At 45.3% G+C, this 22663-nt stretch overlaps 1 protein-coding gene across 1 annotated transcript; it reads left to right on the top strand.

Annotated features, from left to right (window-relative positions):
* The first annotated feature begins 701 nt into the window (after nt 1-701).
* Nucleotides 702-21446, top strand: LOC128484135 (uncharacterized). Its single transcript, XM_053460454.1, has 7 exons — nt 702-750; nt 7291-7482; nt 7785-7840; nt 16196-16304; nt 16346-16842; nt 16929-17298; nt 20851-21446. The coding sequence occupies exons 1-7, from the start codon at nt 702-704 to the stop codon at nt 21444-21446; spliced, it is 1869 nt and encodes a 622-aa protein (XP_053316429.1).
* The last annotated feature ends 1217 nt before the right edge of the window (nt 21447-22663 follow it).

The following is a 22663-nucleotide window of genomic DNA, read 5'->3' on the forward strand; positions in this document are numbered from 1 at the left end:
CACGTGGAAACACGGCATGTGCCCGACGGTAACTTTATTAAAGGTTCTGTCCCATACTTCATGCAAATAAAGCTCAGCAATTCTGTCATTTTATTCTATAAACACAAAAACTTTTGGTAACCATTTATCAGTGCCTGCTTTTGTGTCACAAGAAGTATTTCTGCATACGGTTTGAATCTGTGCCATCAATGATGTTTTCAGGGAAAAACCGTCAATATGCTTTATATGGATATATATATAATATACTTCCCGAGTGTCCCGGTTCTAGTGTGACAGTCCTGCTGTCTCATGAGGCTCTTGGGATAGTTGATTAGACAGCAGCATAGACCACAATTGCAGCTCTCACATGACGACCGTGTGACATCAATCTGCAGAGCTTCATCAGGTGGCTCCTAGATTAAAGTGGGCATATGGCTACGCCTCTGGACTTGCCTACTTCTCGGGCCAGCCCTGCCCCTCCCCACCTCTTGCCAACCCCCAACACAGGTGTCCTGATTTGGACCCATGACATGTTGGGGCTGTATGTATGTTAAGCATACCTGGGAACTTGTGGGTCTATGGCTACTGGAAGCCTAGCATTGCGGGATGCAGCCAGGACTACCCACCAACATCAGTGGGCGGTCCCTCTGACATTGTGGGTGTTCCCGCTGGCATCGCAAGAAACACCCCCATTTAAAGGGGAAATGGGTGGAGAGTGGGGCATGTCAGGACCCGGCTCCCCGATCCAGAGGATTCAGGTATCGGATTCAGGTAAGCGGCACCTCTCCTGGAGTAAAACCCAGTTCCCAGGTATTACAAAAACACCAACTACAATAATAATAAACAGATCATTTGCTTGACATAGGCCCAGCTGTTGTGACAGCCACAAATTTGGGACTGTTGGCAGTTATGCAAATAAAAGTTGTCAGGATCAAAGTGCGGCTTGCTGGACCAAGTGGTGGGTTATCAGTAAAAACCAAGATCAAGATGCTAGATGCTACCTTCCCTCGCTTATGTGATCAAAGGCTGCCTCTAGGCCCAATACATATCATTTCCAGATAAGCAAATATTTGGCATTATCAGCGAAGGGATCTGCCTCACGCAGTCTCGGGACTGTCCTCCCAATCCAGGACACACAGTCTCCATCGTTAACAAGTAGGTGCATTAACAGCAGTTTGTCCGCTAATGATAAAATATCGCCTAGCTCCTGATTGTTAGGGCTTCCTGTTAAAATAACCATTTTACAGTACATTTACTTAATGAGATTACATGTAATTACATTCTCCGTGTCTTCAGCTGCATTACCAGCAGCCATGTGCTTACTGTAATGTAATTAACATGTCTGGTAACGCAAGCAACTCAGGCCAAGTATGCAGGCAAGCACAGGATTTATTCTGTTTAAATGATTGGTCATTTTTTTTGGACAGTACTGTCCCTTTAACTGACCTGTTAAGCCCCTTTTATTCCCCATTACAATCCCTATCTACAATTCTTCATTAAGAGTCACATGACCCATCCTGTCATTGGTCCCAGTCAGCCTCCTGAGGAAGAACTCTGTAATTATTTAATATGCCTTCTTTAAACCTGCCAAAAATCAGTTGAAAAAATGCTCTGAATTTTAGTCCTAAATTTGTAGGCCCACATTCACTCACACTCTCTTACACTCTCCCTCTCTCTTTTCTCTGCCAACTTCCACATCTTCGTCATCTTCTATCTTTTATCTTCTCCCTTCTCTTCTCTCTTCATCCGCATCTCTATGGAGATAAACTGGCGGGAACTCCCACCAAAATGCCAGTATTTGCGGTGGCGTCCTCTCCCCGATCCACCAAAAGTGGGAGAGGACGTCACCAAATACCATGAACTGAGAGCAATATGGCGGTGCGTGGGGTGAAATCCTATGCCCGATCCTCCAAACGGATGACGATAGGAAAAAGAAAGCAGAAGATGCAGAAGCGGAAGTGATGTGGAGTGAAACTCAACACAAAGAAGGGGCAAAACTGAAGGGATTGTGGGAGAAGGGGGAGCAGAAGGGAAGATTGGAAGCTTTGGTAGGTATGCAGGTTATAATCGGGCCTATATGTTTACATTGTACTTCTCCTCAGCCAGGAGCGGTTTAATCACAGAGCACACGGAACAACTGATGCAGGCCCCAGCGGTGTGAGGAGCCTTTACCTCTCATGTGACGCAGCACTGGCAACAATGCTCCCTCACTGAGACTGAGTGCCAGGAAGTGATGTCATTTCGTGCATACAGCACATTGAGGGAGCTACAGGTCACATCCTGTAAGTGTGTCAGTGAGGGAGTATGAAGGACTGACATGCGGGAGGCAGAAAGGAGGTAAGAGCTCATTAGAGGGGCCCTTTTTTTTCAGGCACCAAGAACAGTACCCTTCACAGGATAGATGAGTTTAGAGCGGCTATGAAAAGGTCATACCTGGGCACACAGGGAGTGTGTCTCCTTACAAAATCCTCACCTCACTGGGAGCATCTGGTTTTACCTGATTCTGTGATTTTAATAATTTATTCTTTACTCCCCTTTATTCTCCCCTTCGGGAGATTCTCAAAGCTTCAAACTCAGGGTGTGAAAAAGGATCATTCTAGGTTTTTGTGCAATTGGAACTGGAATAATCTAAACATATATGTTATAAATAATAGTGTCTTACAAATCTAGGTCTAAAAAATGAAAGCACATGAATACATTTGATTTTTTTTTTTTTGATTTGCATTTTAATACACTTCCTACACTGTTGTTTGAGACCCCCTCTCCTGCGAGGAACATTCATGTCAAATGCCATCAAAAGTTACAATTTTATTTTTAGCTTTTTGTTGCCTTTTACTGCATATTATCTTTTCTAAAAGGGCTCTTTTCGAATCTCTAACTTTTAAAGGGTCCGTCTAATGTCCCTGACACCCTCTCATTCCAAAATGAAAAAAAACAAGTGCTCACCTTTTAGAGAAGCTGCCCTCCTCCTCCATGATCGGTCATGGCAATTAGTGGCAGAAAATCGCTCCCATTGAAGCCCTTAAAAGCCTCAGCATAGAAAATGGCCCATACATACACTCACTGGCCAATTTATTAGGTTCACCTGTTCAATTGCTTGTTAACACAAATAGCTGATCAGCCAATCACATGGCAGCAGCTCAATGCATTTAGGCATGTAGACGTGGTCAAGACAACTTGCTGAAGTTCAAACCGAGCATCAGAATGGGGAAGAAAGGGGATTTAAGTGACTTTGAATGCACCCAAACCATCTCTAGGGTTTACAGAGAATGGTCCGAAACAGAGAAAATATCCAGTGATCTAAGCTACGAACAGGAAGCTGAGGCTACAATTCGCACAGAATCACCAAAATTGGACAATGGAAGACTGGAAGAACGGTGCCTGGTCTGATGAGTCTCGATTCCAGCTGCGACATTCAGATGGCAGGGTCAGACTTTGACATAAACAACATGAAAGCATGGATCCATCCTGCCCTGTATCAACGGTTCAGGTTGGTGGTGTAATGGTGTGGGGGACATTTTCTTGGCACACTTTGGGCCCCTTACTACCAAATGAGCATCGTTTAAATGCGACAGCCTACCTGAGTAACTGCTAATGCCATCATGTCCATATGGACCAAAATCTATAAGGAATGTTTCCAGCACCTTATAGAAAGTCTGCCACGAAGAATGAAGGCAAAAGGGGGTACAACCCGGAAAGTTGGAGGAGTCTTGACAAATAATGCTAAGCATTTAACAAAGTAAAAAATATAACAATCAGCGGCAGTAAAACTCAATGGAGCCTTTTATACGTGCATGGCCGTTCTTGTACTGTACATTTACAGTAACCATATAGCTTCTACATAATGGTCTCATTCCAGTGGATCCCTGCTTGTGATTATGTTTTTCTGTTTGGAATCCAGCTCATGAAAATGCCGGCCCTATGATCAGATTGTGCGCTTAAAGGCATTTCATTAAATGCAATGGAAAATCAGCCTAAAAGTCCTTCCTATGTAACTAAACCCAAAAGCTGGATGTTATTATAAAGCCAATTTGAATAACAAAAAAACATAATAAATCAAAGTGGCTTGTTTACTGCTAAAAATGTATATTTTTAGCGTTTTTTTTATTATTATTAAAATGAAAGAGTCACTTCAGGCTACCGTAGTCATTCCCACACTCTTTCTCGCTGTGATAAGGCTGGGTCTGAGTCCTGATGAGAGCTTAAATCAATTCATTGTATCTTTACCCAATTCCACTGATACATTTTGCTATAAATAAGATTAATGCATAGGGGGTATTCACCTAAGGATAGGCATTTTCATCAGAGCTGGATCGGAGATGACGAGGTGTCCATGGCACTTTAAGACCAGCGACCTCCTGATCACATATGTGCGGCTGACGGCTCAAGTAGCCTAAAAGGGCAGCATGTTGGGCGAGTGTGTCGGCCAGCGGTATGCCCGATGTGCCCGGTATGCCCGGTGTGCCCGATGTGCCTGATGGCCAGTCCAGGTCTGATTCTCATGTTTTCATTATATAACAATAATACAGATTTATGGGGGAAAATATACCTTAGTCGCTACATGTAGCACTGCTTATAGAAATATGACCTCATTCTTTTCACGGTTAAAGCCGTAAAAGCATTTAAAGCACACCCCTGGCTAAACAAAACCCTTGGCGATCTGCAGGTGTGATTTGACTGACACTAATGTTCTCTTCTGACATTTTAACTCTTTAAATGTCAAACACACGGCATATCAGTGCCCAGCTCACCCTTCTAGTACTTAAAAACAGAATTTGACAGCATTTGGCTTTTTGACCAGTTTCCTGCTGTAAAGAATAAGACCTTAATCAGTCCTTGGTCTCTTCTTACATTCAGGATTGCCACATGCCTATCCCATGCGTGTTTAAATTCCCTCACTGTATTAACTTTACCACTTCTGCTGGAACCTTGGTCCATTTATCCACTACCCTCTCAGTAAAGTAATTCTTTACCCCCAGAAAACCCTGATCTTGCCACAGTTCATCTTGCATTTAGAGCTAAAACATTGATTAGTGGGAAGGTCTGTACAAGGCATCTATTTCTACTTATCTTGTAGGAATTTGGAAAAAAAAATTCCCTTAAAAAACAAGGATAGTTGTGAATGGGTGCATTGTGATGAAATTTAGCAGAAATATATTTATTTTTCTTTTTTTTTTATGACCAAACTGTACATTTCCTTTCACTAAGAAACCCCCCTCCTTAAATTAAAGTAATAAATGTTATTTTTCTTAAAGCATACATATACTCTGCTCTCTTATATGAATGAATGTAATTATAGAAGCGCTCCGCAAAGTAACTCGTGGGGTAGATTTAACACATTTTAATGAGGTCTGGTTTGAGTAGAGGAAATCTTTGCAAGTGTACAATAAGTGTGTGGTCTGACTATTTCTATTAAACCTCTTAGTGCCAACCAATATGTAGTTGGCGACGTGTACCCAGGATACTGACCGCACGTCTCATACATGGTTGTGCTCTTTAGCCCACCATTCACGATCACGTTTAGCATTTTTCTGTGAAATGGTCCCTAGTGTGATCTCCGACCAGGACTTACTGTATAGATGAAACTCCAAGTGACTTCTGGAGATGGGAGAACATTGATGATCAGCAGAACTAGTGAGGAGCTCATCTGTCTGAGGTTTGGCTAATTTGGGTGGAACTACTACAAGTAGCTAAGTGCAGGACACACCGCGAGCTGGGACTCTATGGTGCCCACCGTGCAGGGGGAGTTACGGTGGGGCTATACCTATGTCAGTAGTCTCAGGGACCCCGGCCAGCATTCCTTGGAACCCTCCGGGTTTGGCCACCAGGAACTCCTGGAAACCTATTTTGTTTGGTGCATTGTATTTGATCAAAGAGTTCTGGGTCACCAGGAGCGTTCCCAAGGATGCCTATCCCTGAGGTTACTCGTGTTGTTTACACTGGCTGTCTAGTACAGGTACCTTGTCTGCTGATAATTACATAAATAATGACCAGAAATACAGATAAGTGAAGAAAATGCATTATTACACTGTGATGTCATTTTCTATCATCACATAGGATAAAGCAGCACTTATGATATGAAGGGTGAGGAGTGTCCTAGCATAGCAGGCGTGGGAATCACAGATGACTTTTCTGTAATAATAACGTCTTCTACTGTCCATCAGAGAAGGCCATTTATTCCATTTTCTCTGCGACGGGTTTGAGATACCTTTATTATCATTCCTTGTAAATTAAAAGCTACAATATACAAAAAGTCTGATATATATTATATAAATAAGGATAGGGAACTGGGAAAAGTTCGCAAAAACAAGAAAAGATAGGTACATGTATATATACAGGGGAGAACCTAGAGTATGTGGCACCCCCACACACAAAAAAATAATGTTGGTAAGAATATTTATTTCACAAATTTGTAAACTGTATGTCTACTGGAAAAAACTAGAAATCTGAAAAAATTATTAACTTATAAATAAATTAAATAGGTTTAAATAAATAATATTTACTGAACAGATATGTTACAGCATAGTACTTATCACTATATACTGAGCCAGACATTGATGGGGGTACAGCGTAACTCCCATCACTATACACTGAGCCATATACCAATTTAGAAGTAGTAGAACAGCACTCCAATATTTCTGGTGCTCGAACTGGGCTCTACCAGCACCCCAAAATATCACAAATAAAGTCGTGCAGCACTCCAGTAGTTAAGTGAGGTGTGTTTAATTCAACAAGGGCAACGTTTCGACCTTACGATAAAGACCGTGAGGTTGAAACTTTGCCCTTGTTGTTGAATTAAACACACCTCACTTAACTACTGGAGTGCTGAGCGACTTTATTTGTGATATACACTGAGGCAGACATTGATGCTAGTACAGCATAACTCCTATCACTATACAATAAACCAGACATTGATGTGGTAGGCCTCTGCCCCTTTAGCAGCCTGCCTGTGCCGCCTCTGCCCCTTTAGCAGCTTGCCTGTGAGAACTCATTTACACAAGTCAATGTTTCCATGAGCACCAGTATTAGAACCATTTGGGTAACACACTACATAGAATCTTCACAATGAGCCATTAAAGGATTAATATTTCACGAGTCTCAGCTCAGAAAGTTCCCAGGTATAGTAATGTTGACCTCATTAGGGTTACTTATTAAAAGTCATTTTGTTGTAAAGTTTAAAAGTAGACAGGATCATTCAAATACGTAAGCCTGAAGCATCACGCTTTTCCATAATCAAGACACAAGATTAGTGGTAGCCAATCAAATTGATGTTTACCTGGCTTTACCTGTTCACCTCCCATGCTTATTCAGGTCTGCTTCTGGGTCTCCTCTTCTTCTTGCTCTTCTCCCATCTCTCCGCTGCTCCTGGCTCTCCGTGGCATTATCCTGGCCTCTTCCGAGTGGTTCTCTTTCTTTTATGGATCCATCTGTATTATTCTGGCCTTTTGGAGTATTCCCGCAACGAGGCAGAGCCTCCATGCACACCACCGGTTGTTGGAGAGGGTAAGAAGACATTGAGAGAGTATGTGAAAGAGTGTGAGAGGTTGACAAAGAATTCCATTTCCGAATCAATAAAGGCCTCTTTTTCGTCAGAACTGAGAAGGCAGAAAATTAAATTCGTTGTCCGAAAACGAAACCAAAAAAAATTGTTTTTGGTCCGTGTATACAAATCGATTACAACTTATGATTTCCTTTCCCAACCCTTTACTAAAGACCCTTTGATAGACACTTTTAACCATCTGAGTTAAAAGATACGCAAAAGGTCTAATACATTCAGTTGTTTCATGATGTTTTTCTTCTCTTAGTAGATGGAGGTTTCTGGGAGAAGGAAGCCGACATGAAGAAACAAGTTATCGCGTGGGTGTGGATAGGGTGCGATCATCTTACAAATAACCCCAAACAATCAGATCCGTAGGAGCAAACACACAGACAGTTCAGCCTTTTATTTCATTATTTAAAAATGTTTGGCCCAATTAGCAAGTTGTGTAAGCTAAGCTTTGTAGTCAGAGTTTTCAACACCGCGGAATGTACCGAGGGAAAGTTCGGCCATATCGGTGCGCGTGTTTTGTTTGCTTATACATCCTGTGTGTGCTAAATTCACACATTCAGACAAAGCCAGGACTTGTGCCCTGAAGGGGCTCTTACATTTCAAGTTGTCACGGTAATATAAAGCTAAATATTTTACTTATTGGTGTAGAGAACACTCAGCTGACTAATTAACCATTAATCAGAGAAATACCCCAACCCAGGACTATGTGAGTAACGTTACACCAAGAAAGTGTGTGTCATTATTCCAAATCCTGCATTCTACACTTCTATACACTAAATAAACCTGGATTTAGGTTCTTTTAGATAAAATAAGTAATATACAGTCCACGTACTAAAAGACACTTTATGCTGATCGATGTTGATTTCAGACAGAATGTGGGTATGTGGATGAAGTGTACTTTTGTGTCACCTTACTCTGACATTGCTTAGTAGAGAGTATGTTTAACCCATTCAGGAGGCAGGAGGTATTCTTGCATTCCTACCACTTAGGACATAGGATATTATGATACGTCTTGTGGTTGAATGGTCTCCGCCGCGGCGCCGCCGCACTGTAGCAGTGATCACCAGTGGGACCGCTGATGCTAGTTGCCAAGATGTAGCGTAGACCAGCTTCAGCTCATCCGAGGTACTTCAGTGCATTTTATAACCAATTTCAGGCAAAGAATCCTTCAATAGACAAAGGCAAAGTTAAGAAACATTACCTTTGTCTGTGTTCTGTTCTTTTTTAGTTAGTTATTAGTGGATAATTTTATTACATTCATGACATTTTCTCTGGTAAGACTATTCAGAGGCTGAGTGGTTTGGGTTAGTCCTGGTTTATGCGTTTGTTCAAGGATAAAAAACAACAAATTAAAATTAAAAAAATATATATATATTTTAGAAAGTATGTTAGATTAGTACAATTACGTCCTGTAGGTTTTTATGGGAACAAATTACTGAAGATTATTTGATGAGTGGCTGATCACATGGGTAGAAGGTGCTTGCCCAAGGAAAACCACCAGTATTTTATAAAAATTGTCCCTATTTAAATGTTTTCAAATGTTTGCTGAAATTTATACCCCAGGAAAATTACCTTAGAAGGGTGATGACCAACCCAGTCCTCAAGGCACACCAATGGTCCTGGATTTTAATCTCCCTCTTAGAGTAAACTGTAGTAATTACTGAACCCTGTACTGTTAGTGTGCCTTGGGGACTGGGTTGGGAACCACTGCTTTAGAAGAAAGTTCTCTCAGTACTCGGACAACCTCGAGGCGATGGAGTAGGACTTGTCGGCTCTGTTTGTCCTTTATGATAGTTCTTGAACAAAATCAGATTAGTTTCATGGATATTCAAAAGTGGGTGCACTTGTCCCCTTGGAAATTCTCTGGCAGGACCACCCTATTCTTCATATGTTCTGCCCCGGGGGTAAAATTTTGCCCTCCTTCAGAAAACTTTCTGCGGGCACTCATGATGAGTGTGTTGGATGGCAAAGGATTTTTTGGCAGTAATATCAGGATACACAATGTAAATTAAACTAGGTTTATCTTGTGTATACAGGTTTAAGCTATGGCTCACACTTGATCTTTACTTTGTGTGAACTAAAGTATGTAACTTAAGAACCAAATGGCGGACCATCTTCCCTACGATACTGGACACTTTTAAAAGCGTTTGTTTATTGCGGGTTGTGTATTTAAAAAGCATTCTCCATGTCGCTTGTTCCTAAGCTTCGTAAACCAAGGGCTTAGCTGTACAGCGTGTGCCACTTGCGTTGTTCAATACATTAATTCAACAAAAGGATCCTGCCAAATCCTTTCGAGAACCACTACTCTTCTTGTGGTTTCCATCTTGAACTCATGTACCGTAAACCGGCCCGAAAACATATTTGCCATCAATCTGCTTTGAATTTTCAGGCATTTCAAACAAAAGTTACAATTTCTTTTATAGATTTGCTCATAACCACTTGTTCCACCTTTCATCTGCTGGATAAATAGCCGTCTATGGCAGACAAGAACATCGTGATGTGATCCTCAACCAGGCCTCTTGAGTCATACTTTAGCATTAAAGGGATGGCCTTGTCCCCATTTTTTATTTTTTTAGTCCGTATTGGTATCCATTGGACGTGAACTTCAGTGCATTTTTTGCATAGAAATCAGTGAATGCATTCTTTTATTTTGTGTAAATAATGTGCTTTTTTATATTCTTAAAAATCTCGAAGAGTAGAAATTTAGTAGAAAAAAAATGCCCCCCCCCAAAACCTATCAAATTTAAATTTACTAACTACAATTTATTATTTCACTATTCCTGGGGAATTCTACTTATTCCTTTAATTAAGGCTTACTGGTTGGTAATGTTTTTGTGTGATTTTTTTTTTTTTTTAGTACAGTTTGACAGTTGTAGTTGACTGATGGTTGGTGTTGAATGAGGAATGTTCAAAAAGTTTTCAGGGCTTGCCTGTAAAAAAAAAAAAATACTTCTCTAGACAAACGCTTAAGGCTTAGTCTGCTTTAAGGAGAATCCAGTTGCAATTTTTGTTAACACGGGTAATTTTTACATAAACAATTAGTAAATTAGTCCACATTCTAAAAATATTTTATTTGTTGCGCTTTCTCTAATTCATCAGATAAGTCCTGAAATAAAAAAAAATATTATTTTTACGGTTTCTATACTTAATAATATATATTCGGATCTCCGTATCATCTGTATTGTAACTTTACCTGTTGGATATTAGTATCGAATGGAAGCCTAAGCCTCGGGTGCCTTCCCACTGGTGCGATTGGCGTTTCAAATTCTTAGAAAATTCTGCAATTATTGGTAAATTTAGCTTTGCAGTTGATCCTGGATTAACCGCTATCAAGGCTACTCCCATAACTGTAATCCCCCAGAAATAACCCTTGCCGTGTCTAAGAGGACAGCATCTCCTCGAGTAATAGATTACAATCTGCTTTGAAACAAAATTATTATAGTTCCAGTGGTCTGTTCTATTAAGGAAAGTGCCCTGAAATATAATACAATTTTCTTTTCTGAAAACTTTAATTATTATGATAACAACTACATATTTGGTAGTATGGGTTGAAACTATGGGTTGAAACTCTGCCTACTAGGTTGAAACTATGTTAATCTGAATTAGGAGATAACAATTTTAGACACAAAGGTGGGGACAGTTCCCCTTTCACTCAAACCCCCATAACCCTTCATTTACTACAGAGAAACCCAACAGCTGCATTACCGAGTGCCAGCGCACATTATACTACGACAAGTGAAATTCACTACATGATCTACTAGTTTTTTCTAATTACTTGTTTTGGAAGTCAAAGATTTCTGTATTATACAGTTTTCAGGCGGGACATTAGAAATATTGGGGCCAAGTACAATGTAAATATCTGGGATCCATAAGTGAACACGACCCACAATTCCATTTTATCCCCACTCCCCGTAGATAAAGTCCGTTCTCATCCCCTTTCTTCAAGTTCTTCTTAACCTTCCTCAGTATGCGGGTCACCCATCTGATGGTGGCCCTGGCCGTGACCAAGCAAACATGGGAAAAGAAGGCCCATATGCATAAGACTCATCAAGGTTGGCCAAAGGAAGTCAGGAAGCAGCCATGGAGGAACTCAACAGACAGGGCTAGTGACCAGACCCCTTCACGTATGACTCAAAGACTGGTTAACATGACTAACATACAGTTGTGATCAAAAGTTTGCATGCCCCTGGAGAATTGGCAAAACACGTTTATTTTATTTCTTATGGGATTCATTTTCAACTGTAGGGCAGAAAACTAAACATGGCCGCAAAGAAAAAAAGGAAATGACCCCAAAAGTCTGCGTCCCCTTAGTTCTTAATACAGTGTATTGCCCCATTTAGCATCAATGACAGCGTCCAGCTTTTGTAATAGTTGTCTATGAGGCCCCGAAATCTTGCAGGTGGTATAGCTTCCCATTCGTCATGGGTGCCAGAAGCTGTGAGGCGCGTCAAGGTGTTGTCGGGTATATTGTGACCGGGCTTTTTTGTGGCAACTCGACCATGCAGCTCATTTTTGTTCAAGTACCGTCGTATTGTGCTCCTTGGAACAACCACACAACGTCTTTTTCCAGAGCAGCCCGTATTTCTCCTGAGGATACCTGCGGGTTTTTCTTTGGCAGTTGAGGCTGAAGTCCTTCTTGGTCTTCCTGACCTTGGCTTGGTATCAAGAGATCTCCGAATTTTCCACGTTTTAATAAGTGATTGAACAGTACTGCCTGGCATTTTAAGGCTCTGGATATCCTTTTCCATCATTATAAAGTTCCATTACCTTGTTCCACAGGTCTTTTGACAGTTCTTTTCTGCTCCCCATGGCTCAGTGGTCCACGTGAGAGCCAACAAACTCATTGACTATTTATACACAGACACTAATTGCCACTTAAAAAGCCACAGGTGTGGGAAATTAACCTTTAATTGCCTTTTTAACCTGTGTGTGTCACCTTGTGTGTCTGTAACAAGGCCAAACATTCAAGGGTATGTAAACTTTTAAACAGGGCTATTTGAGTGATATATGTGATAATAAATGGCTTCATATGATCACTAGCCTTAAATAAAAGACAGTTATTTTTGCAAGATCAGTCATATTTTCAAAATCAATACCAATGTTTTACAATTTCTGCCAGAGAATGCAAACTTTTGAGCACAACTGTATATATAATATACTAAAATATTATAATGTTATTATATACCCTTTGTACAGTGCTACTGAATTTGATGGCGCTATATAAAACAATAAATAATAATATATATAATATACTCTAATACAATGTTATCTAGCCTATTTTGATTATAGAAGCCTAATGTATGGCATACAAAAATATCCCATCAAAGCCAAGTTTCTTTAAAATTAAATAAAGGGCACATGTAATATTTTTAGGGCACAGGGATTTTCAACCACAATTTAAATCACAGATCTTTTTAGAATCGTTAGAACCTATTGCATATTACACGAACATTATAACTATTTTTCTGCATTATTTCTGGCTGCTTGAAGCATCAATCAGCGGCAGGAAATAGAAGTGCCCCCTGTGCATGAAATCAGGTGGTCTCATTAGAGACCCTTGGAACTCTTGTGCAAGCCAGCTGGTGGAATATGGCGTACATGTACTTTGATGAACAGGAGATTTCTTCAGCCAAACCGAGGTGCTGGGAGGGGGCAAATACAGAATCCCCCCGTGCATTCACAAGGGGAAAAATATTTAAAAGGCCCTTCCGCTGTAAGTACATATGATGGCTAGCGTGTCCCTTTAAACTACAACGCATTCAAACTATAACCATTATTTTTAGTCCCAAAGTTTATGTACGGATAAATTTAAACTTGGCTTTTATAGGTGTGTGAAAGTTTATTTGTGTTTTTCATTGGTTTTGATGCATTATTATTTGTCTACGAAAATTCATTACAATGCAGCTGTCACATTGTTAGAAACCGGTTCACCTCCATTGTATTACCGGCTGTCTGACGGCCTTTGACAGACTTTGACAGAGTTGCCCGTCAGTTTGACTGTATTCCTTTAATCCTTTATTCTGAAACTTTTATTGTCGTATATAAATCAGTCAAACCATGTTTTTCTGTTGGACTCGTTTATCTGATATGCTCAGACTAGTTAATTTGCCCTGTGTATTTTTTATGGGCGTCTTACGCTCACAATCACTTAATAAAATCTGTAATCGCATTTAAAACCTTTCACTGAATCCGTCCAAATTCAGTTAATTGTACCGAGCAACTAGAAGCAGTCAGTCAAAACCCTTTGTCACATTTGCTCAATAAGATGACTTCATGCATTTTGAAGATAACAATTTTGTTGGGTGTGATTTTTCACCAGTGGGAGTTTATAGGTGAGTTGGGCATCTAAGATCACGGAGGTTTATGAAGGGCCAGTGGGGGTCTCTCACAGGAATGGCCACGTTCTCCCTGATTAACCTTTACTTTACGGACCCCTCTTGGACTGCTAAACAAGTGCCCTTTGTAACAATCTCCAAGTCAAGGAACCTTGGTCTGAGACAAGTAAGGAGGCCCTAGGGGTGCAGGTCTTCTGCCTATAATGGTCACGTGCCCCTTCAGCTGATCTTCCAGGTACCGTGACCACCAGAACATAGCAGTTGCGCCCAACATGGACACCAAGGAAATCCCTACAAAGTCAAAAGTCAAAATACTTTGCATCTATAGTGTTAGTGAGCCGGGTTCAGCGACCAGTGATCTCCCTTTTAATTAGCCCATTGAGCAGTGATTTGGCTGATTGGCTCCCTGTTATGAGTCGGCGGGGCTCCCTGGACCTGCTGCCCTAGGCCTAGTTGGCCAATCCAGAATATTCTGTCACCGTTGCTGGCTCTAAATTGTCAGGTTTACTGCAATGGCGCTCAATGTGAGTGCTGGCTACATTTAAGAGTGTTTGTATGCCTGAACTTCTGTTCAGGGCCTGTCTTCTCCTAACACCTTTTCTGCTGGCTGCTCACACACGCTGGGATCAGGCATGGAGATCTTTGCTTTCTGATCAGTGATAAGTGAAATCAGTGAAATCTCAGGAAGAACCCAGATCGTTCTTTTGCTTAGAAAAATGGGTTCCATTTGAAGTATGAATCAATTTAACCTTTAGTGTCCTTTCACATTAAAATGATTACTTTATTTCGCTCGCTGGTAATAAAGTGGAACATTATTTTTGGCTGCAAATTATGTTTTTATTTTTTTGTGTGCATGTGGTGCTACAAACCATTTAAAAAGCTACCTTCTCTAAGAAAATATATTACATATTTTGTGTGTTTCTGTTTAACTTTTTTTTATTTTGTTTTTCAAACAAACGTAAAATTGATGTTATTACCAAATTTACAGAATTTTGATTGCAACCATCTGCTGGTAATGAGGCAAGAACAATGAACAGACTTGAATCCCCTCTGTTCCTGCAGTGTTATGAATACTTTTATAGATTCTACAGTAAAATGTGCCCAGTGGTCTAATAATCGTACCTTCCATCGCTTTGTATCCTGCTGACTTTTGTTTGCACACAACCAGTATGTTAAAGTGTTACCGAGCAATTAGTGACGTTATCACAAAAAGAAAACCTGGTAAGTAATTAAAGAAATAATTCCGCCACCTTGAATATTTACAAAATTCATAATAGCCGTCACCTAATATTCATTTTAATAAAAGTGTTATATATATATTGAGGAACAGTCTGGGCAAGGTGTGTGTGGGGGGGTCTAGTAAAGTACATCCCAGGGGGGCCAGTTCAGCCAAATGGCCCAGTTATATAGTGGCCCCAAAGGCATTTATCACACACAACCCCAATGAGTTCAGTGGGGTTACCTATAAAAATATGATTTTGGTACATAGTTTGAAAAGTGGTCTTATCGCCATAGTAACCATTGTAATGATCCCATCCAAATAAACATTCCAATGGTTTTTGTGATGATAAGACCATTTTCCAGCTGTGCAGAAGAAGTGTTCTTTATCTATAGTCCCCGACATGGCCATGCAGATAAAAGAAGCCTTGTTATTACTACTGCAGAGGGGACATCCATCAACTAACCGTTCAGTTTTCTGCCTTATGGGGGAAATATTATATGCATTCTATATTTAATAATTCTGTATTTAATAGCGAGAGCTTAGTTCTTGTAATGATAATGTCTTACCAGAGAACAATTGGAGATTTTTCTCTGTTTAGGCAACCTAAAAAAACATGCTGACATGACACTTTAATGCCAGGGAGAAAGAAGCCAAATCCCAGCCAGTGCCAACTGGTAAGTAGAGAGAAGATGGTTAATCACTCCTCTTTTTGTCATCTTGCTCAGCTTGCTACACCCAACGATGAAGCTGCTAATCCATCACCAGCCTTTAACTACTGCTGCCAAATAAGAGAAGGTTATCTGGATTTATGTTAAAGGTAACTAAATGTCCAAACCTTTCCCAAAAATGATTCTTTCATTATTTAATAGTTTGCCCTGTTCACATTGTTATGGGAAACACTTAGGTTTCTGTGTTGTGGTGATCACACCTATAGAGGAAAGGCCCCTGGGAATCAGCGTAGCTAAATGGACAGGGAGCATGTATGTGTGTGGGTTAGTGCATGCTCAGGGCATGTCCGTGTTTTGATTGGGGTATGTTAATTAAGGGGTGGGAGACCCTAGGTGATATAAGGTGCCCTTTGGGTGACCCCGGTCACTGTCCTTTTTGCAGACACGGCCAACAGTTTACCTGCTTGTGCTTAGGTGTACCCTGACGGCCTGGAGCATGGACGTGGATGCGATCCTCGCTGCTCTCAGGGCTGGTGCGGACCAGGACGGTGGTAGGGCGCTTCGTGAGCAGTTTGCTCATTTACTTCCTCAGGCTGCGGTGCCTGTTGTGCCTGCCGGGTCTGGTGGGGCCGCGGAGGCACCGTCTCGCGGGCGCGTTTCGGGTCGCCGGCGCGCCCGCCCTCCTGCTCGGCTGAGCCCCGTGTCGGGTGGGGGGGCTCGGTACCGGAGCAGGAGTCCGGACCCCGGGCCGCGCGCGCCCCGGGAGGCGTCTCCTCGGGGCGGGCGGCCGTCTTCGCCGCCGTCGTCCCCAAGATGGCGGCGGCGGCGTGCGTCCTCGCGGCGGTCTCGCGAGGCTGCCTCACGGCTCGCAAGGCCTGCTGCTCCCTTGCCGGGGCCGTCGACGGAGGCCCCGGCGCCTGCACGGGCGCCACGGGATGCGGCGCCTCGTCGCGGCCGCTCCGGTGGCCGCGGCAGAACTGTGGAGCCTGCTGGAGGCCGCGCGGGAGCGCGGGAAGCGGCGGGCGGCGTTTCCGCTGCCCGCCCGAAGAGGACATCGCGGGCGGTTGCGGCAGCCCCATCCGGGGTCAGGCAAGCCGCGGGGGGGGGTGAGTAGGTCCGGCGGGGCTATACGGGGGGCGGCTGGGGGTCCTACTGGGGGGGCTGTCTCGGAGGAGGCAGGGGGGTCCTCCGGGGACGACCTGGCCCTCTCTCTGGGGCCCTCGGCCCGCTTACCTCCTCAGGGGGAAGGGCTGGTGGGGTCTTCCCAGCTTCTTTACGGCTCCTCTGATGAGGAGGCTTTTGCTACCCCCCTTCCTGCTTTCCTTACGGCGCCTGCTGGTGGCTTGCCAAGTTTCGGCCCCCTGCCGGTGGTTTCTGGTACTGCAACGGTTCCAGGACCTGTGATCTCACCCCTCTCCTCTACACAGGCTGTGTCTGGTGTGTTGCTGCAGGATGCTTCGCCGCTGCTGGGACCAGGACTTCAGGGACCTTCTAGCAATACGGCTTCGGCTACGGCGCCGCAGGAGGTCTGCCGGTCGCTTGGCGGTGAGTTGCCTTCTACTTCTGTGGGCCTCTTGGGAGCCGGGGTGGAGGGTCGCTCGGGCTCTTCTATGGGTGCTTTTCTTTCGGGTCTGAGGGGTTTTTTGGATGCGTGGGAGCGCGGCGGGGGTGCTGGTCCGTCAGGTTCAGGTTTGGATAGTCAGGTTAGGTCCGTATGGGAGCAACCTGGGGGTGGCGTGGGGTCTTTAGGTTCGGTTTCCCTTTCTGCGCCTGCTGTGGCGGGGACTGTTGGAGCCGGGCCATCTGGCCCGGTGGCCCCCGGGGTTCCGGTGGCGGCGGCCCCGCCAGCTGGCGGGTCTGCTGCGGTTCTTGGCTCGTTGCCAGTTGTAGATGCGGCTTTGGGGGTGGCGGACGTGGCTCGTGGGGCGGCCTACATGTGTTGGTCGGGCCCGCTTGGGCTGCATTTAAAACAGGAGGTTAAGGAGAAGATCTGGAAGGGGGAATTCCTGGAGATTTTCTCCCTTCTGCCGCTGGAGGAGGTTCCTCCCCCTGCGACGGAGGAGAAGGATAAGGACAAGGAGAAGGAGAAAGAGAAGTTTCGGTATCGGCGGATTCCAAAGACCTTTGGGAATTGGATCCGCGCCTTTTCTATTCTGGCTAGTGTGATAGGCGAAAAGTGCCCTGAAAAATGTTCGGCACTTTTTGCGTATCAGGATCTCATCTGGAGCGCGTGTCGGACTTATGGGGGTCTGGGCTGGTGGCGGTACGATGAGCAGTTCCGCCAACGCTTGGCGGTCCGGCCGTCTATCGGTTGGGATCAGATGGACATTGGTCTGTGGCTGGCCATTATGACTCGGCCGGCCACACACCAGGGTGGTTTCTCGTCGTTTCTTGGAGGGGCCGGGGGGGTATCTGGTGCCACGCCCTCTCCGGCCGGTATGCGGCGGCCGGGGTGCTGTTACCAGTTCAACGACGGGCAGTGTAAGTTTGGAACGTCCTGTAAGTTCAAGCATGAGTGCTCCGGCTGTGGCGGAGCCCATCCCCATTCCCGCTGCTTCAAGCGGGCTAAAGGGGGCGAGCGCGCAGATGTGGGATCGAAGGGCGACGACGCCAGTGGACGTCGCCGCGATGCGCCCGTGGCTAAGCCGATATAGTGACCGGCGTGCTGCTGACATTTTGTTGCGGGGGTTGTCGGAGGGGTTTTGGATTCCATTCGTGGATGCCCCTGGTTCGGTTAATTTTCGGAATTTACGCTCTGTTGCGGAATTTCCTGATGTTGTTAGGGACAAGTTGCATAAGGAAGTTGAGTTAGGGCGCATGGCGGGCCCCTTCGCCGTGCAGCCTTTGGCGAATTTGCGGGTGTCCCCGCTCGGGGTGGTTCCTAAGAAGGACCCCGGTAAGTTTCGTTTGATTCATCACCTGTCGTACCCCCGTGGCAGTTCGGTTAACGACGGCATTTCGGCTGAAATGGTTCGGGTTGTTTACGCGTCCTTTGATAAGGCGGTTGACATGGTACGGGCGGCGGGTCGAGGCGCCCTGTTGGCTAAGACTGATATTGAGGCGGCGTTTCGCCTTCTCCCGGTTCACCCGGCCTGCCACCATTTGTTGGGTTGTCAGTTTGAGGGTTGTTTTTACGTTGATATGTGCCTCCCGATGGGTTGTTCTATCTCCTGCTCCTATTTTGAATGTTTTAGCACGTTTTTGGAGTGGGTTGTTCGGGAGGAGGCGGGTTTGGCTTCTATCCTGCATTATCTGGACGATTTCTTGTGTATCGGGTCGGGGGATTCGGGGGATTGTCTTCGTCTCCTTCACACGGTGCAGGCTGTGATGTGTCGTTTTGGGGTTCCTCTTGCGGCCGACAAGACGGAGGGTCCCTCGACCTGTCTGAGTTTCCTTGGAATCGAGATCGATTCTGTGGCGATGGAGTGCCGCTTGCCTGTTGATAAGTTGGTTGACTTGAAGGGGTTTGTTGCCAGGGTGCGGGGTATGAGAAAGGTTCAGCTTTGTCAGTTGCAATCGCTGTTGGGGAAGTTGAACTTCGCTTGCCGCATTTTGCCGATGGGTCGGGTTTTTAGCCGGCGGCTGGCTGCGGCGACAGCGGGCGTTGTTCGACCCCGCCATTTTATTCGACTTACTCGTCCGCTGCGGGACGACTTGGCTGTCTGGGGGTCCTTTTTGGATACCTACAATGGTCGGTCGTATTGGCAGGCGCCCCAGGTTTCTAATTCCCAGCTACATCTTTACACGGATGCGGCGGGGTCGGTGGGTTTCGGGGCTATCCTGGGTGTGCACTGGTGTGCTGAGGAATGGCCGGTCTCGTGGAGGGAGTCGGGGCTGACCCGGAACTTGGCGTTCCTGGAGCTTTTTCCCATTTTGGTGGCGGTGGAGGTATGGGGAGATGTTCTCCGTGATCGGCGGGTGTTGTTTCATTGTGACAACTTGGGGGTTGTTCAGGCTATCAATACTTTGACGGCTTCCTCTCCTCCGGTGGTTCGCCTTTTGCGTCGGCTGGTGTTGCGGTGTTTGGGTCTGAATGTGACCTGTAGGGCAGTGCATATACCCGGTGTCAAAAACGTGACGGCTGATGCTCTTTCTCGCTTTCAGTGGGCAGAGTTTCGGGCTACGGCACCGTTCGCGGACGAAGACGGGGTCCCGTGTCCAGTGGACCTGTGGTCCCTTGGGTTGGACGAGTGACGGAGTGGATTCGAGGTTCAGTTTCCAGGTCCACCTGGGGGAGGTATTGTAAAGTGTGGGACGAGTGGGCAGCATTTGAGGGCGGCTGTGGGGGTTTCCCGACTCATGCTGCTCGGGTTCGTGGCTTGCTTTCTCTCCTGTGCCAGTGGGACTCGACCGGGGTGTCCCCATCTGCGGCTTCTGCTCGCCTGTCGGGTCTTAGTTTTTTGTGTAAGTTGATGGGTATCGCCGATTTTACCAAGGATTTCCTTGTTCGCCAGGCCTTGAGGGGTTGGCGACGGGGAGTTGTTGCGAGGGACACTCGGAGGCCGGTTTCGGCTGAGTTGCTGGTTCGGTTGTGTGGGGTGTTGGGTTCTGTTTGTGTTTCAGAATTCGAAGTTCGGTTGTTCCGGGCGGCTTTTAGCTTGGCCTTTTTCGGGGCTATGCGGATTGGGGAATTGGTTAGCCCTAATAAGCGTGTGCCTGGCGGTGTTTTGGCGGAGGATGTGGAATTAGGGGTTGGTGGTCTGAGCTTTCGCATTCGGCGCTCGAAGACGGATGTTCTGGGTAGAGGGTCTTGCGTTCGTTTGGGTGCCATTGCGGGCTCTCCTATTTGCCCAGTGTCGTTAGTTCGCGAGTTTCTCTTGGTACGCCCGGCGGTGGGGGGTCCGCTGTTGGTGCATCTGGACGGGTCGTTTTTATCCCATTTCCAGTTTGTCAGTGTTTTTCGGAAGTCGCTGTCGGTCTTGGGTGTTCCCGCCGGGTCTTTTGGGGGTCATTCCTTTAGGATTGGTGCGGCTACGGAGGCTACCCGGGTTGGTTTGCCTGATTCCTCTGTGCAGCGTATTGGGCGCTGGCGATCGGGTCGTTTTAGGTCATATGTTCGTTTGGATATGCCTGTTTAATGTTCTCTGTTTTTTGTAGGTGTGGTTCTCCCTCAAGTCTGGCTCGTTGGACATTCCTTCATCTTCTGGGCCAGGAGGCGGGCGGCAGTTCGCCCGAACGGGGAGCAGTTGGGGTTCTCTCCTCTTGCGGTTGAGGTGCGGTGGTTCGGGAAACGGGGGATGCTGTGGGTTCATCTCCTCCCTGAGCTGGTTCGGTTGTCCCGGTTGTTGGGTCCTCCCTCGGTTCTGGTGATTCACCTCGGGGGGAATGATCTTGGGGTGGTCCCGGTTAGGTCTCTGGGGGATACGGTTCTTCGGGACCTTGCTAGGCTTATGGTGTTGTTTCCTGATGTCCGGTTGGTGTGGTCCGAGGTGGTGTCTCGGAATTTTTGGCGGGTGGCGACTAATCAGCGGGCCCTGGAGCGGTCGCGGGTTAAATTTAATCGTTGGATTTCCAAGTTTGTGGCTAGCGTTAATGGTGTGACGGTTCGGCATAGGGTGTTTGAAAGGGACGCGGCCAATTTGTTTCGGAGTGATGGCGTTCATTTGAATGACATCGGTTTGGATCTTTTCAATTTGGCTCTACAGGAGGCTATCGGTCAGGCCATGGCGTGTGTTGGTGGGGGCCCCCGCTGATTTAAGGGGTTTTAAACAGCGGGGTTGGTGGCGGTTTGGGTGTCCTTGCCGGTCTGGTTTTGGTAAGTGATGGAGTTTGGATGCTGGTAATGGAAGGCTCAATCCTCCCCTAACCTCTGGTGTTTTATTGGACGTGCCCACCGAGCTTGTTGGACGGCTGGTGGTTAGCATTGGTGGTGGGACAGCGAAAGGTAGCTGTCAACTTTTGTTTGGACGAGGGGGGAGGTGAGTACCTGTGGTCTGGATTGTGCAGTGTGAGAGGCCGGCAAGGACGGGGTTAATTCGGCTCCTGTGTTGGTTATGTTTGAATATGTTACGGTAATGTGTTATGTATATATTTGTATATTTGTATTTATTATTTATCGGTTATTGTATATTGTTCTTATTGGTTTGTGGTGTTTTGGGCCAACACAGTGTTTTAGGGTTTTATAATAAAATTGTGCTGTGGCCTGCTTTATCCAATCTCAGTCTCCGTGTCGTTATTTGGTGGGTTAAACTGGTATTGGGTTTACAATGCACGATACACACTACCTACATACAAGAATAGCATTACAAGGTGTAAGGTCTGTGCTTAACAAACTAAAGAGTGCAATTAATGTTTCGTCTAGGAGGAATAGCACATTCATTTTTTTATGTTTTTTTTTTGTTTTTTTGAGAAAACAGCCAGGTGCTTAATGATGAGCCAGACAGCTGGTGCTTAACATCAGCTCAGCTGGGGCCAGACCCCCAGCATGCCATGTATGAGCGAGCTAGATGTACCTGCGACAGTAGGTGAAGGAAAAAACAGTTGTGTGAAAATGAAAGTACACCCTCTTTGAATTCTATGGTTTACATATCCAGAAATCATCTGTCCCTTAGCAGATACATTTTTTTAGCAAATACAACCTCAGGTGAACAACACATGACATATTAAACTGTGTCATGATTTATTCATCAAAAATAAAGCCAAAGGTTTTTTACACATGGCTTCTTCATTTGGCTTTTTTTTTGTTGTCATGTGCATACCTGGGAACTTCTCGGCTCCGGCTACCCGGATCCTTCCCTTGCGGGAAGTCCCGCTGACGTTAGTGGGCGGCCCAGCTGATATTAGTGGGCCCCATTTCAAGGAAAAAACAGGTGGGGAGCTGGTCATGTCAAGACCCCAATCCGGCGACCCGGAGGATTCGGGTTGCCAGGTATGGTCATGTGTTGTTGTTCATCTGAGGTTGTATTTACCT

The sequence above is a fragment of the Spea bombifrons genome, chromosome 3 (assembly GCF_027358695.1).
Source record: "Spea bombifrons isolate aSpeBom1 chromosome 3, aSpeBom1.2.pri, whole genome shotgun sequence".
Lineage (NCBI taxonomy): Eukaryota > Metazoa > Chordata > Amphibia > Anura > Pelobatidae > Spea > Spea bombifrons.

What these genes read in the sequence shown, in the direction of transcription:
- LOC128484135 (XM_053460454.1), top strand. Translation starts at nt 702, where the DNA reads ATGTCAGGACCCGGCTCCCCGATCCAGAGGATTCAGGTATCGGATTCA. An exon ending in GATTCAGGTATCGGATTCAG is followed by an intron (nt 751 to 7,290) that starts GTAAGCGGCACC and finishes ATGCTTATTCAG; the next exon opens with GTCTGCTTCTGGGTCTCCTC. An exon ending in AGAAACAAGTTATCGCGTGG is followed by an intron (nt 7,841 to 16,195) that starts GTGTGGATAGGG and finishes TCCTTTTTGCAG; the next exon opens with ACACGGCCAACAGTTTACCT.